Source organism: Mytilus edulis, chromosome 1, assembly GCF_963676685.1.
Source record: "Mytilus edulis chromosome 1, xbMytEdul2.2, whole genome shotgun sequence".
In the NCBI taxonomy this organism is placed as follows: Eukaryota; Metazoa; Mollusca; class Bivalvia; order Mytilida; family Mytilidae; genus Mytilus; species Mytilus edulis.
Genome location: NC_092344.1, coordinates 114,935,452 through 114,956,853, shown reverse-complemented (window position 1 = coordinate 114,956,853; position 21,402 = coordinate 114,935,452). Strand labels below are relative to the sequence as shown.

Here is a 21,402-nt window from a genome sequence, read left to right as displayed (position 1 = left end):
TACATCTTTATTACACAATTATCTAATATATATATAATGCCAAACAAGCATTTGGGTTTACGATTGCATTTCTTTTTTTAAAGAAAGCAACTTGTTCATACTCTTCACTCTTTCTATACGAAATCCCCATATTATCGATAATTTCCGTATATATTTCACGTTTTATTCTCGATCCGATGGCATTTTAATAGAAAACCGGATGTGGGTACGTGCAGCCTAGAACGGCAATTTGACTATTCGTACCCACATGCGGGTACGCGCAGACACTGCCTTAAAAAATTACTGTCCTCGTTTTGTCAGTCCTGTTAATAGATCTTCTCTTTTCAATCCAATTAAAACTAATCAATTAAAAAATGATGTAATGCAATTCAATACCAGAGACATATAATACATTGTATTAATTGTATGTCTGTTATTATTACTGAAATAAGTGATCCGGCCATGCGTGGTGAATTTGCGGTACTCGCTCAGGGACAGAAGAGCTTATTTTAGCAAATTGTTTTCATTCAAAAGGGGGACAACTCTGTAAAAATAAATATTTCTTGCAAAACAAACAGGTCATAAACTTGTCACAACTTAACAAACTGCTTAGAGAACCACAGGTGTGAAATTACAGATGATTCACTAGCAGAGTACATCTCTTTTCAAAAGTGTGATCAAAAATATTTGACAAAAGCTAACAAGTTCATACATTTCTACTTTTATAGATATTCTGGGTGGATCACTCACAGGCACTTGTTTCTATCCGTCGACTATCCATATAAATAGAAGTTATATGGATAGTCGACCTTCCTATGGATAGAAACAAGTGCCTGTAGGATCACTGGATGCTGGAAATGATTTTTTAATAGCAAGACATTTTTGAGACAAGACATACTACACAAATACTTGCTGCTGGTCATATGAGCTTACTGAGAAGGCACTGCCTACGGTTACATGGAAATGTAACAAAAATCAAGAAAAATATTGTTTCATTGGAGACTAAGAACCAGTGCATACTAAAAAACGTGAAAAAATAAATATTTGTAAACCTTTATAAATCCATCGCATATGAATAAGATCACATATATCACAGATCCCCTGGCACAGTAACTGAGTAAGCCATGCACTACTCTACCAACTTCACAGGTCTCTCATTCAAATGCCAGTTGAATTAATTGATGGATTTTTAGATGTTTATACATGTATCAAAAATATTTATTTCAAATATATGAGGGGGGTTAGGACGGGTCCTGATCCTGAAATCCCAGGCTTAAAAAACATGAAATCCTGAGGTCCCGAATTTAAATAAATTTAAATCCTGACATCCTGAAATTCGAATAAAAGAATTCCCGGATCCCAAAAAGGGTCAATACTGAAATCCTGAGCTTAAAAACACCCTATCTAGGAGTCCCGATAAAGGTCCTATCCCCCCTCTTATACATTGTACATTGTATATCTAACGTGAAATGAATAAGATAGGCTTTTCAGTAAAAATTTGATAAAATCTCAAACTTGGCAAGATTTATGAATTTTGGTACATGTAGCTTCTGACTGAAAAACTATCAGAACTGCTCAATAAATTAACCACATAATTCTAATCGTATACAAATACAAGTTTTATCATAAAGTATATATTTTTTTTTATTACCCTGTTTGAATTCTGTACCATTCTGTGATAAAATGAATGCAATAATAACAAATTTGAATGATGTTGCAAAACATATACACCACGCCTTACTCATTAACATATTTAAACGAACTCATCCTGCGATTTCGTCGTTTAAATATGTTAACTCGTAAATAGCTTGGTATATATAATACGTGTACATTTGTAAGTAGAACTCCCGGCCTAATGCAGCCTATGCAGGCTAGTTATTTACATGTATCTACTTCATGTACAAATGTAGGTATTAAAGCGAAATCACTGCTACAGAAGGAAAACAAGACATATCATCTAACTGCCAACTTATACCAGACCTATACACCCCAATTTAGCACCAATTTGCAGAACAACAGGGAAAACTGTTTTATATACATGTACATGAATTGGTAATCATAATATTGTTTTCACTCAATATTCTTTTTTTTCAAGTTAAAGAATTGTTTGACTGCTGATGTTGTGCATCTTCTTTGTTACATTTTATTTATATTTGTAGATAATAATCATGATAACTCAGGAAGCCATTCAGAATAATGTTGGAATCTCTAAAACAACACAATACAGTGAATTTTCAGACAGAATCAAAGTTAAAAATATACCATTCCTTGGTCGTTTACACATTGTCCGAGACCGTGAGGGATATATGGCATTATCTTTTACTACACTTTACTGGATTTATGGAACTTTTGTAAATTTGTTTATAATACTTTTACCTCACTATAATGATAAACAGCTTCCTGGAGAACTAGTTTTGTGTAAGTATATTCAGATTTCAGTTTAGCAAAAATACATTGTATATCAGCTCTAACTTGTGGGTAGTCCAGTACAGGAGACTCATGAGAATATGGTGATTTGATTTTGAGGATCTGTAATGGAAAGGCATTGATCTACTAAGTGCTCTTTTTCAGAATAAGAAGGCATTATTATATGTATATGGCTGCCATCATTCAACATAATTTATAAATCAAGTTTGAAAACTTTATAACCATATTAATGTACAATGTAGCTGATATAATATTTTCTCAACCCCTTATCATGTTTATAATTTGGTCAATTTGGTAGATATGGTAAATATGATGTTTTTGATACAATGCTTTTAATTCATGTTATTATTGTGCATTCACTTTACTTTCTTCTAATGAATTTTTCATAATTAATTTCTGTAGTCACATAATTAGATATAGGGATGCTAGCTCCAAAGTTACTGAGACATAAACTATATGTACAAAATATCTTTTTCAGAAGGTAAAAGACTTGGATGCTTCAATTTGTGAATATTAAGTTATTGTTGTTAAAAGTGTTCTGTCCATTTATCAGATATAATAAGCAAAGTGTCATTAAACTCGTCATAGATACCAGGATTGAAATTTCGTATATACGCCAGATGCACGTTTCTTCTACAAAGACTCATCAGTGACGCTCGAATCAAAAAATGTTAAAAAGACCAAATAAAGTACAAAGTTGAAGAGCATTGAGGACCAAAAGTTTCTAATAGTATACTGTATTTGTTTTATTAAGGAATGATTGTAAGGTGAACATGTCTAGCAAGTTCCATCTGCCCTCCATCCTTATTAAGCAAAAGGTAAAATATATTTGGTGTCTGGAATAATTATGATTGATAGCTATAGGTGTACATGTACATGTCTGTCTGGTAGGGTTCATCTGACCTTGATCTGATTTTCATGTTTTATGAATTGGTCAATGTTTCAGGGTTAACACAAGGTTTATTTCTTAGAGACTACAATAACCTATCTGTCAATAATATTTGATGTATATGATCTAGCAGCGTTCATCTGAACTTGACATAATTTTTGTGGTATATTTGTTAACCTTAAGTTCAGTTTGTTAGATGCAGTTTACAAGTTAACTATATTTGATTATAATTGTATATGCTTGTATGTGTATAATTTCATTTTCCTTTTTTTCCTTTTAGGGTTTGTTTTTCTCTCTGTTATGTGTATAATTTCATTATTCAAAGCTTCTACCACAAATCCAGGACGAGTGCCTCTAGTTGAAGATTCTCAGATTGGTAAGAATATAACATACATAAATAATACAAATTAACATATATTTTATGGCCATGTGCTGGAGATTTTGATATTTATAAATTATATAAAATTTGTCTCTGATATATATTTATTTTAAGCAAATCTGATACATTTATTTTTAATACCAAATGGTTTTCAATAACTTTTGTTTGATGAAAGATCCACCACAACTCATCCCTTATTTAAATTATGTGAATGTTCAGTATCATATAATACTGTTTTCTTTTCAAATACTGCAACTGTATAACAGGAATCAATGTCAATCTACTTCATGTGTTAGTTTTTTGTTTAATAAGGGAAATAAAAGTGCAGTTCTTCATGTTGGGGTAAATAAAGCACAACCCATGATAATATTTTGCAGGTCATCTGTTACCCATGATGCATTAGTTTTAAGATGCTCATTATGAAATGGTTTCTAAATGATAGCATTGTATTGTTTACTTGAAAATCTGTAACTCTTTGCAAAAAGTATTCTGGTAGAATGGTATTTCTCGTAGGAGATGGACATCTTTCAAATTATATATCTGTTAATTTAAAATTTTGGAATATTTCATATGTCATATATGCAATCAAAACTTGCTTGACAGCTATATTTAGCTTTATTCTTGTCTCATCTCTACCTTACCAACAAAGTACAGTTAGGTTAAAATTCTTTAGATCCTATCCATGTTCATATCAAGTATTATTATAAAAGTATATATCCTCAGATATCCAAGTTACAAAATGAAGTGTATGATAATAACCTTATTTGACAAAGAAAACCTGTTGTATTAAAAATTTCATGCATTGACAAAGAAAGATAACCCCAATTCAAATATTGCCAAAGTTTGTTCCATTTTTTTAACACTCTTTTAAAATAAATGCAATCTTTCACCTCAGTGCCCTCAACACCTTAATTTCTACTTTCTGTTTGCTCTTCTCACCACTTTCAGTAGACATGAAATCATTCCACTATCCTAGTGTTCTGACTCATTAACATTCCTTTTCAATCATTATTCATATAGAATTTTAAAAAAGAAATCTCATGTTTTAACTGATTAAAAGTATTTGGCAGGTCTTAATTATTTGTATTCTACGTTTAATGACAAAATAATGGGAAATAAGACGACTACAAAAGTGATTACATGTATGTAGTTTTGTGGTGATAAATGTTGCAATTTTCCTATCTTTACTAATTGAAGGTTGTATTCTTTCTTTTACATCCTTTATTTGTTAAATTATACTGAAAATATCTCTTCGTGGTCAAATAAGTCAATATATCTTTTTCGATTAATTACATTGCATAATGTCATGACGGACATTTTATTTCTTAATAACATGTAAAACACAATGACAGGAAGTAAAACTCCTTTGATTAGTCTAGAAAGGTCATTTAAACAATTTATAGACCTTCCTACTTTTAAAATATTTATTTTAATAGGTTGAAAAATGCATAGGCAAATTGTCAGCTTCCCTTTATTGTTATTTTTGTAAAAATGAATTTCCTGTAGAGGAAGAGCTAAATGTTGTCATGACTAATTTCTATTTTCAACCAAAATGAGATTTTATCATGGAAAAATATAATAAAAAAATGTTCATAAATGTTGATTGTTGAAAATATGTTTTCAATAAAATAAATACCTGAACATTGACACTCATTGCGTACTTGTCTCAAATTTGCTTTTTTTTTTTTTTTTTTTGTATGTCTGTTTAGCTGATTCTAAAAGTAAATGTTTTTCAAACCTAAATTTCATAGATGAAACTTTTATGTTATTTTGAATTGTAGACATTTTTCTATAACAGTTGTCTTTCCTGGTTCAAAAGTAAAAGCTATTATTTCAACGAATGCTATCTATTAGATCAAATAAGTTTAAGAATTAATTTGGTATTTTTTATATGACATTTGATAAACTTAAACTACCTTTTTTTGTAGATATAAATCATTGGGAAGTATGTAAAACATGTCGACAAAAACGTCCAAAACGAGCTCATCACTGCAGAAGATGTAACCAGTGTGTGTTAAGAATGGATCATCATTGTCCTTGGTAAGATATTAAATTCTGTCTCCTCTGTAAATTTGTAAAGAATCTGAAGATAAAGGAAAAATTCAAAAAGAACAATATATCTCTAGGGAAAAAACCCACATTTTTTCTCAAAAAGATTCATTAAAAGACATTAGCTATGAGAAATAAAAGGTAATTTCAATGATAAATTAGATGATGTCTGACAAAAATACACATGAAATGTTGATACTTGTTGTCGAGTCCATGTATTGTTAATTGTTTAATTTTGACTTTTTTTTTATATACGTTTTTGTATGTTATAAATCAAATATGTGAATTTGAGTCAAATTGGTAAACATGAATTTGACAGGTACATACAATGCCCCTTTAAGCACAGCAACAAAACAGTGTCTTAAATTGATAGAAAGGTAAACCCTGAATATAAATTAAAATCCGGTACTGGTTGTTAACTAGAGTACAAAATACTTAAAATCTTAAATAATCTGTTTTAGGATAAATAATTGTGTAGGCGAGGAGAACCACTGGGCGTTTACACTGCTGTTAATATATGCCTTTCTGTTGGGACTTACTGGTTTTGTAATAGACATGTTACACTTCTGGTGGTGGCCAAAATGTGTGACCTGTGATAAGGTATGTATAGACTCAGATTTACATATATTTCTGTCTCCTTGTAGTAAAACTTTATATTTAGGAATATCAATGTAAAATCAATGGTCAGTAAAGCTGGCAAAATTTTAGTGTGTTCACTCTTGTTTAAAATTTTGATAAATGATAGAAAATTATATTATTTCTGTTAAAAAATACTAAATCCCAATTGTTTATTTAGGACATATAGCTTTCAGTTTAGGAATGAATGGTAAATATGACCTTTTCCTGACCATTGAACTGAACCCTTATTCTTTTCTGTGTGCATGAAAAAAAATCCACTCATGGGTAGTCAATGTCATTAAACACCTTCATAAGTGTGTGAATGAAAAAGTCTAAACCTTTTCATTTCTTTTCAGGAAAGTTTTTTCATAAAGCACCAGATCTGGTTTGTGTATTTAGTGACAGCATTGGGTGCTGCTATGGGAGCACTAATGGGTGGTCAGGTCATAGTTCAACATACAAATATTCTTTTGGTGAGTGTTTTTGATAATTTCTGCTAGTTATATGATTTCAATATTAAATAATAGGCAACTAGGTCATCATGCAATTTAAAAAAAATTGTGAGTACAATCAGTGAAACCTATATATTTATTATATACTTAGCAGTAAATACAGATAAATTGTATGTGTAATACAATCAGTGGCAAGCGTGCTGTATCAGCCACCCGTGATGATATCGATATCAACACGGTTGCAAAAGCTTTATCACACCTTTAATCTGTATGACGTCACGTCATCGATTGCAGTCACTGTTGCAAAGGCTTTATCAAAACCCTAATCTGTATGATGTCATGTCAAACCTATAATCTGTATGACGTCATTTCAAACCTCCTTATCTGTATGACGTCATGTCACATATAAAACATCTACTTGAGGTATATGTATATAATAAAGTGTATATGATATGGCTTTTTCAATATCACACACCGTATCAACCCGAGACACCAATATCATCCCAAGAGCTCTGCTCGAGGGATTATATTGGTTGAGGCGATATTGAAAACGCCATATGATATTCTCTATTTATTGCCCTTTGAAAACTTATGCATGGACAGTTCATAATAGTTTATTTGCAAATTCCTATTATTGGCCCTGAAATTAGAGATCCATATTTTAGTTGTCTCCCTTAGAAAGGACAAAAATTTTCATTGACAATGGAGTTCTAGCAGAAAGAGCAAATTTATCTATTGTGGATTCATTTAATTTCGTGGATAAAGGAAAACTTATATGTCCATGGATATTTAATTTCGTGGATAAAGGAAAACTTATATGTTCATGGATATTTAATTTCATGGATAAAGGAAAACTTATATGTCCATGGATATTTAATTTCATGGATAAAGGAAAACTTATATGTCCATGGATATTTAATTTCGTGGATAAAGGAAAACATATATGTCCATGGATATTTAATCTTGTGGATAAAGGAAAACTTATATGTCCATGGATATTTAATTTCGTGGTTTTGCTGAGGTCTGCGGGCCCCCCCTTTTTGGGAAAAAATTTGGTTGCTTATATAGGGAATCACTGAAGCGTGACTGGAGCGGGCCCCCTCTTAGGTCAGTCAGTGGGCCCCCACTTATGAAAATTTCTGGATCCGCCACTGTGCTTTGCTTGGACTGAAACTATTTTGTCAGGTGTCATAAAGAAAATTGACAGCTGTTGGGCAGGTCAATATACCAAGGTCTAAGACTCTAAGGAGGGTGTGGGGTTCAATTTTCAATGGTTGAGTACATAAAGTGTTAATTTATTTTTTTACTTCCGAGTACTTATTAATGCATTATGATGAAACAGGTTTTTTTTTATAATTGAATGTTGTGTATATGAATTTTTTTCTGTATAAACAAGAATAAAGTACAAATTTTGAATCATTTGCTGTTTGGACTACACTTATATGCTGTTCTCTTATTTTTATTCACAGAATCAAACGACATTAGAAACAATGGGATTGAATCAATCTATGGGATCACATTCACATGATTCGTAAGTTTAGTTTTAATTTGTGTTATTTCTATTTATCTTGGACATTTGTAGCATAGCTTTTAGGCAAATACATGAAAAGATTATTTCATTTAGTGATATTTGTACATGTTGTTTCTACAAATGTATGTAAACAGCAATTGTGTCTAGATTTAAAAAAAAACTGAGTCCCTCTTGTTAAAACGAAATGTTTTACTTAAATGCTTAACAAGCCTAGGAAACATGTGTCCAAGATAATGTGAAAAAATGAAGGTCATCTTACAACAATGTTAGTTTATTATACTAACAGATAATCATGGTAGTAAAACATAAAATGATGATTGGAAGCTGTGTGATTTGAAAATATTTTCAAAATACATGTTAAGATAAGTGTATTCAAGCAAACTAGCAGATTTGTTCTTGTCAGCTATGATTTTTTAGTTGTTCACTGATTAATTCTATTCTCTTATTCTTAAGTAGTCAAATATACTCTGCTACCTTTATTATATGACTGCAAAATAAATTTTGCGTCGTATAATGGTATTATGCCATCGTGGTCTGCGCCTTCTACACATTAGTCTCCGTACATTAAATTAAGATTTATTGAATGGATCTCTATAAATTTTTACTAGAAGGTTTAAAACCACTGAAGGAAGGTTGGGATTGATTTTTAGGGTTATGGTCCGAAAAGTTTTGGAATTAGGGGCCAAAAAGGGGGTCCAAAATAAGCATTTTTGTAGTTTTCAAACAATAACTTGTGTTTAAGGGGGCTTGCGAGTCTAAATCATTTTTTATACGACCGCAAAATTTGAAAATTTTTTCGTCGTATATTGCTATCACGTTGGCGTCGTCGTCGTCGTCGTCGTCTTCGTCCGGCGTCCGAATACTTTTAGTTTTCGCACTCTAACTTTAGTAAAAGTGAATGGAAATCTATGAAATTTTAACACAAGGTTTATGACCACAAAAGGAAGGTTGGTATTGATTTTGGGAGTTTTGGTCCCAACATTTTAGGAATTAGGGGCCAAAAAGGGCCCAAATAAGCATTTTCTTGGTTTTCGCACTATAACTTTAGTTTAAGTGAATAGAAATCTATGAAATTTTGACACAAGGTTTATGACCACAAAAGGAAGGTTGGGATTGATTTTGGGGGTTTTGGTTCCAACAGTTTAGGAATTAAGGGCCAAAAAAGGGCCCAAATAAGCATTATTCTTGGTTTTCGCACAATAACTTTAGTATAAGTAAATAGAAATCAATGAAATTTTAGCACAAGGTTTATGACCACAAAAGGAAGGTTGGGATTGATTTTTGGAGTTGAGGTCACAACAGTTTATGAATTAGGGGCCAAAAAGGGGCCCTATTAAGCATTATTTTTGGTTTTTGCACCATAACTTTAGTATAAGTAAATAGAAATCTATGAAATTTAAACACAAGGTTTATGACCATAAAAGGAAGGTTGGGTTTGATTTTGGGAGTTTTGGTCCTAACAGTTTAGGAATAAGGGGCCCAAAGGGTCCAAAATTGAACTTTGTGTGATTTCATCAAAAATTGAATAATTGGGGTTCTTTGATATGCCGAATCTAACTATGTATGTAGATTCTTAATTTTTGGTCCCGTTTTCAAATTGGTCTACATTAAGGTCCAAAGGGTCCAAAATTAAACTTAGTTTGATTTTAACAAAAATTGAATCCTTGGGGTTCTTTGATATGCCGAATTTAAAAATGTACTTAGATTTTTAATTATTGGCCTAGTTTTCAAGTTGGTCCAAATGGGGGTCCAAAATTAAACTTTGTTTGATTTCTTCAAAAATTGAATAAATGGGTTCTTTGATATGCAAAATCTAACTGTGTATGTAGATTCTTAATTTTTGGTCCAGTTTTCAAATTGGTCTACATTAAGGTCCAAAGGGTCCAAATTAAACTAAGTTTGATTTTAACAAAAATTAAATTCTTGGGCTTATTTGATATGCTTTATCTAAATATGTACTTTGATTTTTGATTATGGGCCCAGTTTTCAAGTTGGTCCAAATCAGGATTCCATATCAAGTATTGTGCAATAGCAAGAAATTTTCAATTGCACAGTATTGCACAATAGCAAGAAATATCTAATTGCACAATATTGTGCAGTAGCAATTAATTTTCAATTGGAGTTATCTTTCTTTGTATAGAATAGTAGTTGATAATATATGTTGGAAATTTGCCAGACATGACTATGATGTCATTTTCTATTTTTATTTGCCAATAACTTTATGTAAATAACTTTATTGGAAATTTGCCAATATAAAATGTTGCTGATGAAGCTTTTTTTCCTTATCTTATCTAAAATGTTTTAGATAATGTATGTTGGAAATTTGCCAGACATGACTATGATGTCATTTTCTATTTTTATTTGCCAATAACTTTATGTAAATAACTTCATTGGAAATTTGCCAATATAAAATGTTGCTGATGAAGTTTTTTTTTATTGTTTTATACAATAAACAATGTATATTCACTTTTACTACCAACCAATCTTTACCATTCAGTGATAACAAGCACTTTATTTTACATTTTAATATTTTATGATGTATTTAAAAGAGTAGTTATTGTTGCAAACTCCATTAGAAATTTGAATTGATATCAGTTTTGGAAAAAGGGAAACGGGGATGTGAAAAAAAGGGGGGGGGGGGGGGTTAAATTTTTCTCATTTCAGATTTCATAAATAAAAAGAAAATTTCTTCAAACATTTTTTTGAGAGGATTAATATTCAACAGCATAGTCAATTGCTCAAAGGCAAAAAAAAACTTTTAAGTTCATTAGACCACATTCATTCTGTGTCAGAAACCTATGCTGTGTCAACTATTTAATTTTAGATTTAAATAAGAAGAAATCTTTAATTGATTTGTAAAATCTTGACATTTGTTTTGTGTAAAAAAAACCCATGTAATGTCAAAAATTTGATCACAATCCAAATTCAGAGCTGTATCACGCTTGAATGTTTTGTCCATACTTGCCCCAACTGTTCAGGGTTCGACCTCTGCGGTCGTATAAAGCTGCGCCCTGCGGAGCACCTGGTTTAATTTAATATAAGATTTCGCTAATTTTTTCTATAAATGAACTTTATCTTATACCTAATAGAAAAATAAAATAAAAAAGAGGGGGTCACCAATCATTTACACTCACAATCTGCCTTCGAAAGAAGCATACATTTTTGTAAAGGTACTTTTTTTCTGTTGAACTAATAGGAGAAAAAGAGGTAATATCGAAATAAAAAAAGAACTTGATTACAGAAATCGCTTAAATTTTACAATTATTTAGTTAATGTATAGCTTATTTGAAAAACAATAATAAAAAATATAGGTCACCGATGAGTAAAAAAAGATATTTCAATTTTAATGCCAAAATATAGCATTTTTGCACCAAAGAGAGATAATTTGGAGCTTTTTCAATGATATAAACATTTTAAAAGTCATCTGGGGCCAAACCGAATTGCTTTTTATTTAGTTAATTTTTGTATCATATCATAAAGTAATAACTAATAGTGTAATAAATAAAATTTGTTATGAAAAAACAAATGTTTAAAGTTTTGCTGAAATTTTTGTACCCGCGAGCCTCCTTAAGTGGACGAATCTCTCTGAAATTATACCACAAGTTTCCATACCATGAACGGATGGTTAGCAATTACTTTAGGGGGTTATGGCTCTAAACGATTTGGATTTAGGGGCTAAAAAAGGCGAAATTAGGGGCAAAAAAGGGGAAAACTCGGTTTTCAGGACAATAACTTTAGATTTAGTAAATGGATCTCTATAAATTTTTACCAGAAGGTTCAATACCACTAAAGGAAGGTTGGGATTGATTTTGGGGATTATGATCCCAATAGTTGTGGCATTAGGGGCCAAAAAGGGGGTCAAAAATAAGCATTATTGTAGTTTTCAAACAATAACTTGTGTTTAACCCTTTCCTCCATAATGACACCTTTTGACGCCACCCCTTTTACTCCATAATGATGCCTTTTGACGCCACCCCTTTACTCCATAATGACGCCTTTTGACGCCTGTGTAGTACCTCAGTTGAAATGCTATGACTATGAAATGTCTGCAACAGCATTAATAAAATTTGTATTCAATATGAAAAGGATATTCATAAGAATATCTGTATAAAATTTATTTGATGAAATATTTGTATTTAGCAATGCATTAATACTTTAAACCTGATGAATAATAAAAAATCCTATGCGAATTAACTATTTAAAAAAAAAAGCCATGGAGGAAAGGGTAACCCCCAATCCCGCCTGTAGGCATGATGGCAACAATCATTCTTTGATGGCCCGTATGACCCTCCATACTTTTTTTGAACTACCCCAGCTGAACTGTCATGTTAGCAGGGACTTCAATCAAGCAGTTCATGGTCCATAAACTGTTCTCAGATGTCTGTTCATGAAAATATGGCACTTTAAAAGCCGTTTAAGAGTTCAAAATCGGAAAAACATGAAAAGTAGCCAAAATCAGGTGGGAGTGGTCATCTTTTGATGACCACTACGTAACTGGAAGTGACTCTAGGTATAAACTATTATCATAAATGCATGCATAGGTGGTACAGGAACACAACGAGGTATAATATGGCCAATAGGAATCTAGGCTGTAAAATCTAGGTCACCGTTTTGTCATAAATTTGCATATGATATGAATCAAATGAAGGTTGTTTGAAGAGTACATTTTTTTTTACCTTCAAAGCATCATTCCTGCCAACTTTACCTAAAATTGGCAATGAAGTTTTTAGAGAAACTGATGATAATATTCCTTACAGAGTTTGAATGGGAAGTATGTGTCACTATGTTTGCAACAAAATCAACAACAAATGAGGTTGATGTTGTAAAATACATGTACTTTACTTTCTTTTATTATAGACATTTTCGTATAATTGCTAAACGTCTTAACGTCGTTTACCGTGGAAATTACGTAACTGTATATTTGATGTCGCTACTTAGCGCCGATATTGTATTCATATGTAGTTTAGATAAAGATTTTGTTCTATGAAGACGTTCTTTATTTCGTTAGAATATATGTCAAAGTTGGTTTGTAGAGGGTCCTAAAATCATCAAAACAACAAATAACAGGCTATTATTTAAACTTGGAATTATTATTAATTATGGAATTTTCATAATTTCTTGTTCCTGAAATTTCTAATAAATTCCATGTTTATTCTGTACTTCAGTGGTCTGTGCTGCGCACAACACTTTCTTTTACAAAGGAAGATAGTACATTTTCAATAGAATGTACTGTGCCGCGCACAACACTATCTATACAAAATACATTATATGGAAAGAGTTATGAACCGCTCAAAACATTATTATACCAAATAAACATGGAATTTATTAAAAATTTCCAGCACAGGAAATTTTGCAAATTCCATAATTAAAAATAATTCCAAGTTTAAATAATAGCCTGTTAAATATTAAAGCGTTTCGCTTTGCAGTTATAGAGAAGATTTTATGAGTTTATCTTAAATTTCTGTACAATAAAAATAGATTGTTTCAGTTTGAAAATATAAACAAGTTGTCTACAAAACAGGAAACTTAGTGGGCTCCACTTTTCTTCCTGTATGTAAGTCTAGCACAAATAAATGATGTATTTCTAACACCTTCATATATTTTATATAAATGTATCAAATCAATAATGTGTAAAAGACAAAAGAAAGGTTATTAAATTTATACTGTAATATTGAAATACAACCTCAGTTATCTCCCTTACACTAGCACTGTAAAGACTGTAAATTCAAAAAATCATTCTGTGGATTTTTTTTAATTTTATAATTTTCTGTGCATTAGACTATTTTCATTCTATGTATACAAACTAATATCAGTGGCGGATCCAGAAACTTTCAAAAAGGGTGGGACTGAATGGCTAAGAGGGGGGCCACTCCAGTCATGCTCCAGCAATTCCCTAAATGATCAACCAAATTTTTCCCAAAAAGGGGGAGGGGGATGGGGGATGGAAAACCCTCTTAATCTGCCTCTTAATATGTACTTCCTTGATAGCAATAACAAGATAGTTCCAAATTTTAAAGTATTGTCAGTAACCAGTTCCACTTTGACCTGTGAAGTTATGGGTTCTAATCTGGAAATAACACAAAAAATGTAGAAAGTAAAGATTTCTATAAGGACTTATCATTAGCCTTGAACAATTAGGTAAAAAGTTGGAAATTTTTGAAATGACCATTATTGCCTTAGAACATTTTATTATGACCCTTCCTGTTATGCCTTTTATTACAAGAAATTATTTTTAGATGATAACTGAGTTAACCTTTACCAAATCATTTATAAAATATAAAAATGTTGTAAGGACTGAGCCTACAATAACCTCATGGATAGTTAGGGTATTTTAATGTTTAAGTGAAAACAAAACACAGGTCATGCTAAGAAGCTTAACATTGTTCTTAGTTTCCTTGACTTAAAGTTTTTATACGTCAAATTTTTATTTTTTTATTTTTTAAATTTCAAATTTTTCAAATTTCCAAAAAGAATCTTTAATTGCACAGTATTGTGCAGTAGATTTGTTAGATCTTGACATTTATTTTGTGTCAAAAACCTAATCTATGTCAAAAATTTGATCACAATCCAAATTCAGACAGAATCACGCGTGAATATTGTGTCCAAATTTGCCACAACTGTTCAAGGTTCAACCTCTGTGGTCGCCGGTCGTATCAGGCTATGCTCTGGAAAGCATTTTTTTCATGTTTATAATTATACTATCTTTGAAAAGGAAGAGGAGGATTTATTTTTATGGACCTATTCTTTTTGTATTTGATAATGTCTCAAGAGCATATTTCCCTCTACAAGCAAAGGTTTATTATTTTTATAATTTCAAACAATATCCTCCAGTTTTTCAGAGTTATTTCCCATAGAATAAAACTGTTCTGCTAAACCTATCTTACTAATTGATTGGTGATCATTTGCATGTTATTTTTATACTAGAAATGTAATTAATTGTCAGAAAAATGTGAAACATTTTTAGTTTATTGATTGCAAACCACATCAAATGCACATTAACAAATACTAATTTGCAACAACCTGTTTTTTTATCGACATAAATGATTACTTTTGAATTATTTTAAATCACATAAATATGTCTATATGCTGAAGGGAAGAGTGTTTCTTTGTGAAATATGAGAAATTGATAGGTATGTCTGACCAGAATTGTAAGTTTTATGTAATCATTTAAGAGTTCTCAGGTGAAACTAATTAATGCCAGGTAACAGACAGGTAATAAATCTTAATTAGTTTTGTGTCAATTTTACACAACTTCTAAAATACTTTATCTTGTCTTAAATAGTGTAATTTGACTCTTATTTTGAAATGAATTAAATCTCATGCAATTTGTAAGTTACAAGTTCACTATACATAAAACTTTTACTCAGAATCTATGAATAGATCTTGTTTTTACTTTATAACAGTGTGGAACATAAATAAGTATAGGGAAAGATTTTTGGTTTAAAGTGTTCTTTATTTTAATTTCAAGCTTTTATTTAAAAACAGATATTAAATGACTAGGCTTTTAACATAAATACAGGCAATTTCAGAAAAAAGGTTTAAGATGTCAAACTAAGTCTGATGTCAATAAATTATTTATAAAAAACTCTTACAGTTTGCTTTAACTTGTAAAATTAACCAAGAAAGAGAAAGATTTCATATTTTTTTCCTGATTAAAAATTAAAGCAATGAATACAATGTCCGCTTTAAGAGATGAATAAAATGAATTAATAATGTAAAAATAAATGCCTATCAGAAAAGCACATCAGATACAATTATTATACAATATTGACTTATCATTTGTAAGTGGGAATCTTTAGTTTCCATGGAAACAAAATGCTTAGGTTTGAAAGTAAAAGTAGATAAATAAGATTACCTATAGATATGAGGTCAGTTTGATCTGCTATCATTGATGGGAAGTACAAGTGTCTCTTCTGCAGAAATAATTACCAAACTGTTCAATTACCTCAGGTGTTTTAAATCTAGAAAGGGATATCAATGACCACAGTAGCATTGTGGTCAATAAGAAGTACCGCTATGGCTTTTACAAATGTACCAGTAAATATAGATATAAGAAAATGTGTACAATACATTTATAGTGAGTTTTGCACATTTGTAGTTTTATAAATTTTGTACTTATTATCCTATAATAACTAGCAAAAATCTGCTAACATTATTTGAAAGTATTTCACAAAATGCATCAGTAAATAAGAATAGTTCTGGACAGACTATATCATTTTAGTGCTAATGGGAAATCAGATTGCAACATGGCTGTTACATGAATTATACATGCAAGAAGAAACAGTTCCATAACTTTTTAGTAGAACATGTTCTTTTGAACTTAATCTCCTGATTATAAAACTAAAGATGGCTACCTGGTAACCACCACAAACCCTACCGGTAGTTAATGCTGGAAATATGGAAACTAGCATAACGGGTCATTGGTTTTCTGTTCTGTATTGTTCCTCAGTTTTTCTGGCCTTTTTAGCTTACTACATGGTATGGGTTTTGCTCATTGTTGACGGCTGAACACTGATCTGTTGTTGTTTACATCTTTGTACTTTCTTCTTTCATTTTTTCTTTCTTTTGACAACCTGCATACCGTCGATATCCACATACTGTAGGTTAAGGAATCTCTACCTTCACGAAACTTTAGAGGCGTTGGTTCAGCAGTCTGCCATTTCTTCTTTCATGGATAATTGTTTTCTTATCTGCAATTGATACCACATCTCTTTCACCTGGCCCACTCAGTCATCCTTGTCTGTTAACTTTTACAAATATATTCTCCTTTAGAACAAGAACTTACAAGTCACCAAAATTTCATGAAAACAGCTCAAAAAACTTTTGGGTCATTGTTCAAAACTGGAAAATCCCCCTTTTCTTATGAAAATCTTGATATAAAGGTAAAATCTAAAATTTCCAAAAATCAAAAGGGAGCTTACACCAAAACATATTGCCAATTCACAAAATGTTTCATGAAAACTGCACAAAGGATTTTTGGGTATTGTCTGAACGCCAGAAAATCCCTCTTTTTCAATCAATAAACATAACCCACTATCTAGGAAATATTAAATCTAAAATTCATAAAAATCGAAACGGTGCTTCCATAAATGCAAATTGCTTATAGTGTTTTTTTGAGTTTTTGTCTGACATGTTGACAACGGACAGACAGAAGATAAAAAAAGGTATACCGTAATACATCTTGTAAAAGGGCTTATAAAAATAGACAATAAGGTTTTGTCTTTTATTTTTGCCTTGTATCTTTAAAATTATAATAGATGGATGCTTGAATATGAAAAAGAAATTCAGCAAGACAAAGACATACAAATAGGACGATATGGAGGAAATTGTCTGAAGATTCGTTATTGGAGTTATTGGCCTTTTAGGAAGATTTTTATTAATTGTTGGCGTTTTGCATTCAATAATTTTTTTTTAGATAAATAGACACTTGAAATTATATAAAAGCAAGGCAATATCTACTAATAACAAGTAAAATTTATCAATATAGTCAGTAAACTGTCACTCTTTGGAGGAGTGATTGCCCTTTAAATTAGGATTTTTTTTTACCCTCTTTTGTGTTTTGACCAAAAACTAAAGAAGATAGAGAGAATCTAATGAGAAAAAATGAACAGCAATACAAGAAGAAAACAAATTTTTGTGATGAATTCTATTATCATCTACAATATTGGAGGGTGTCCTTTTTTGACCAACCAATGTGAGTGACATATGCTCTTTAGAGCCTCTAGTATGTCTCTATCACATACATTGTACTTGTATAGTGATGATTCAACCAATAAATATGGTATTGTTTTAAAATATGTTATATTTTAGTCAATTTCAGGTATGTTTACATCTTTTTCTCTTTAGAAATTAACTCTGTTAATAGGTCAACTAATGATAGAATATTTATAGATGGTTTGAAGAGTATTCTATTGACTTTTTCTTTTACTTTTTATACGACTGCAAAAATTATTTTGGGATCGTATAATGGTATGATGTTGTCTGCGTCTTCGTCTGCATCGTCAGAAGACACATTTGATGTCCAGACAATAACTTTAGTTTAAGTGAATGGATCGCTATGAAATTTAAAAACTACAAAAGGATGGTTGGGATTGATATTGGGGATGATGGTCCCAACGGTTTTAGAAAAAGGGGCCCAGAAGTAAACCAGAACAAGCATTTTTCTACTTTTAGGATATTAACTTGAGTATAAGTCTTTCAATTGCTCTGAAATTGTAGCACAGTGTTTAATACAACAAGTATAAGGTTTGGATTTATTTTTGGGGTTATGGTGCCAACAGTTTAGGTATTTTAAGGTCCAAAAACTACCATTTTTGTAGTTTCTGGACAATAACTTATGTGTAAGTGTATGGATCTCTCTTACATTGTACCACAAGGTTCCATATCACAAAAAGAAAGCTGGGATTGAGTTTAGGGGTAATTGCCCAATTCATTTTGGAATTGGGGGGCCAAAAAAGGGCCAAAAACAAGCATTTTTATATTTTCCAGACTCGTATTTAAGAATATGGATCTCTCTGTAATCGAACTATAAGGTTCCATACTACAAAGGAAAGGCTGAGTTTGAGTGTGAGGGTAATTGCTCCAAGGGGATTAAAAAAGTTTGGAGGTTTCAATTTTTTTTAAGGGGTTCAAAAAAAAAAAATTCAAATTTCAAATATTTGAAAATTTTCAAGAAGAATCTTTAATTTCACAGTATTGTGCAATAGATTTGTAAGATCTTGACATTTATTTTGTGTCAGAAACCTATACTATGTCAAACATTTGATCACAATCCAAATTCAGACAGAATCAAGCTTGAATATTGTGTCCAATTTGCCACAACTGTTCAGGGTTTAACCTTTGTGGTCGTATCAGGCTGCTCTCAGCGGAGCATTTTATTTATAAATTTAAATAATCTTTATTGCACTATATATTATGTAATAATTTACTTGGCTTACAGCATTTGGCTAAGTTTTCCTGCTTATTAGTTATAAGATATCTAAGGTGGCAGAAACCAGTTATTTTACAATAAATCTAAAGAAATAAGTTGACATATATATATATTGATATTCATTTTCATGTTAAGTAAAATTGAGAAAGGAAATGTGGAATGTGTCAAAGAGACAACAACCCAACCATAGAGCAAGCAACAGCTGAAGGCCACCAATGGGTTTTCAATGTAGCGAGAAACTCCTCAAAGTTGATTTCTAATTAGATGCACTCAAGACAATAGATGAAAATAACTTAATCACATGCAGTATTTTGAATATTTACTATTGTAACTACTTAATATTTTTTTTCAGATCAAAAAGTAACCCAGCATATGCACAATACAAAGACTTATGTGGTGATGGTACTCCATTTTGCTGGTTATTCCCATTTGGAAGTCGCAGGGCTGCACAAAAATATATAAACACAGTCTAGCATTTATTGGAAATCTTTATGAATTTCTGGCATTGTAGTGTCTTGGAGTGTAAACTGTAATATTACATGCAGCAGTTTAATTTTTATTTCAAATTGAAATGTTCCACAATATTGTTGAATACACCAGTATCATTTTCAGTTCACTTTGTCAACATTTTTACATGATATCTGTATGTTCTTTGTAACTAAAAATATCTTGCAACATCTTTGCTATCGCTAGTTACTTTCAAATATATCAAAAACCATTCTTAGAAGACTACTGTCAAAGTGATGTTTTTTTTATGTTATGGCTGTTATTACTATAAAAATTACTTAGAAGAGACGAAAACTTAGTAACCATAGCTCTTTACAAATAAAAATAGTTTGTTTCTAATAACAACATGCCATCAAGTACAGTGGTAGTACAGGGGGAGGGGTTTCGGGGGTATTTTTTTTGGACGATCAATGCATTTGAATAGGGACATTTGATTGGAACACTCCCTCTTTAATCCTGAGTTTGGACCCCCTGAACGGCTGGATCATGCCCTCAAGTAATATGGTATGTGCTGGTGGTGCTAATTTTCCCTCACTGTTACTTTAAATGCCAAAAATTTGTCCTTGCCTAAAATAATTAACAGCATTGTAATCATTGGTTGTACATATTCCTAGTCTGGATTTAAAGCATTCAATGCTGGAATATTACAAGTTTGTAATGAAATTGTTTTTATGTACATTTCCTTTCATTTTTAACCGGATTTTTGTCGGTTATTGATTTGGGGATGTACGGCGGGCGGGCGGGCGGTCGGGCGGGCGGCAATCAAATGTTGTCCGTGCATTAACTCATGAACCGTTCAATCAAAGCTTTTAAAATTTTAATATGTTGTTACTGACAACTAAATGAAGGTCAAGTTCAATAATGGCGATTTTGACTTTTACCGTTCAGGAGTTATGGTTCTTGAAAGATTGAAAAATGAAGTTTCCAGTCGTGTCCGTGCATTTACGCATGAACCGTTCTACTAAAGCTTCCCAAATTTTAATATGTTGTTACTGATGACCAAATGGAGGTCATGTTTAATAATGACGATTTTGACTTTTACCGTTCAGGAGTTATGGTTCTTGAAAGATTGAAAAATGAAGTTTCCAGTCGTGTCTGTGCATTTACGCATGAACTGTTCTACCAAAGCTTCCCAAATTTTAATATGTTGTTACTGATGACAAAATAGAGGTCAAGTTCAATAAAGACGATTTTGACTTTTACCAATCAGGAGTTATGGTTCTTGAAAGATTGAAAAATGGTGTTTCCAGTCGTGTCCGTGCATTTTCTCATGAACCATTCAACCAAAGCTTTTGAAATTTTTATATGTTGTTACTGATGGCAAAATAGAGGTCAAGTTCAATAATGACGATTTTGACTTTTAACGTTCAGGAGTTATGGTTCTTGAAAGATTGTAAAATGGCGTTTCCATTCACGTTGTTGCATTTACTCATGAACCATTCAATCTAAGCTTTTCAAATTTTAATATGTTGATACTAATGACAAAATGGAGGTCAAATTTGATATTGACGATTTTCACTTTCACCATTCATCAGTAATGGTTCTTGTGATATTGCCAGGACACAAATAAATATTAATAAATCCGGTTTGCTGTCGTTGTGACAGCCTCTTGTTTATACATATCCTGTAAACTATATCTAC

General features: G+C 31.4%; 1 protein-coding gene across 2 annotated transcripts; it reads left to right on the top strand.

The window, feature by feature from the left end:
* Positions 1–515: 515 nt before the first annotated feature.
* LOC139500881 (palmitoyltransferase ZDHHC21-like) lies at positions 516–19,933 on the top strand. Of its 2 annotated transcripts, none has more exons than XM_071289775.1 (8): positions 516–650; positions 2,139–2,397; positions 3,576–3,671; positions 5,603–5,714; positions 6,185–6,323; positions 6,698–6,814; positions 8,263–8,324; positions 19,607–19,933. In XM_071289775.1, exons 2-8 carry the CDS (start codon positions 2,148–2,150, stop codon positions 19,725–19,727), a joined length of 897 nt encoding a protein of 298 aa, XP_071145876.1. In that variant the 5' UTR covers positions 516–650; positions 2,139–2,147; the 3' UTR covers positions 19,728–19,933. The 2 variants fall into 2 exon arrangements, with proteins under 2 accessions (XP_071145876.1, XP_071145882.1); XM_071289781.1 differs by having other exon boundaries at positions 522–602.
* The last annotated feature ends 1,469 nt before the right edge of the window (positions 19,934–21,402 follow it).

Bases quoted from the DNA above. Each gene is read 5' to 3' on its own strand.
- LOC139500881 (XM_071289775.1), top strand. From the start codon at position 2,148: ATGATAACTCAGGAAGCCATTCAGAATAATGTTGGAATCTCTAAAACA. The intron at 5,715-6,184 runs GTAAGATATTAA...AATCTGTTTTAG, and splicing joins ATGGATCATCATTGTCCTTG to GATAAATAATTGTGTAGGCG. The intron at 8,325-19,606 runs GTAAGTTTAGTT...ATTTTTTTTCAG, and splicing joins GGATCACATTCACATGATTC to ATCAAAAAGTAACCCAGCAT.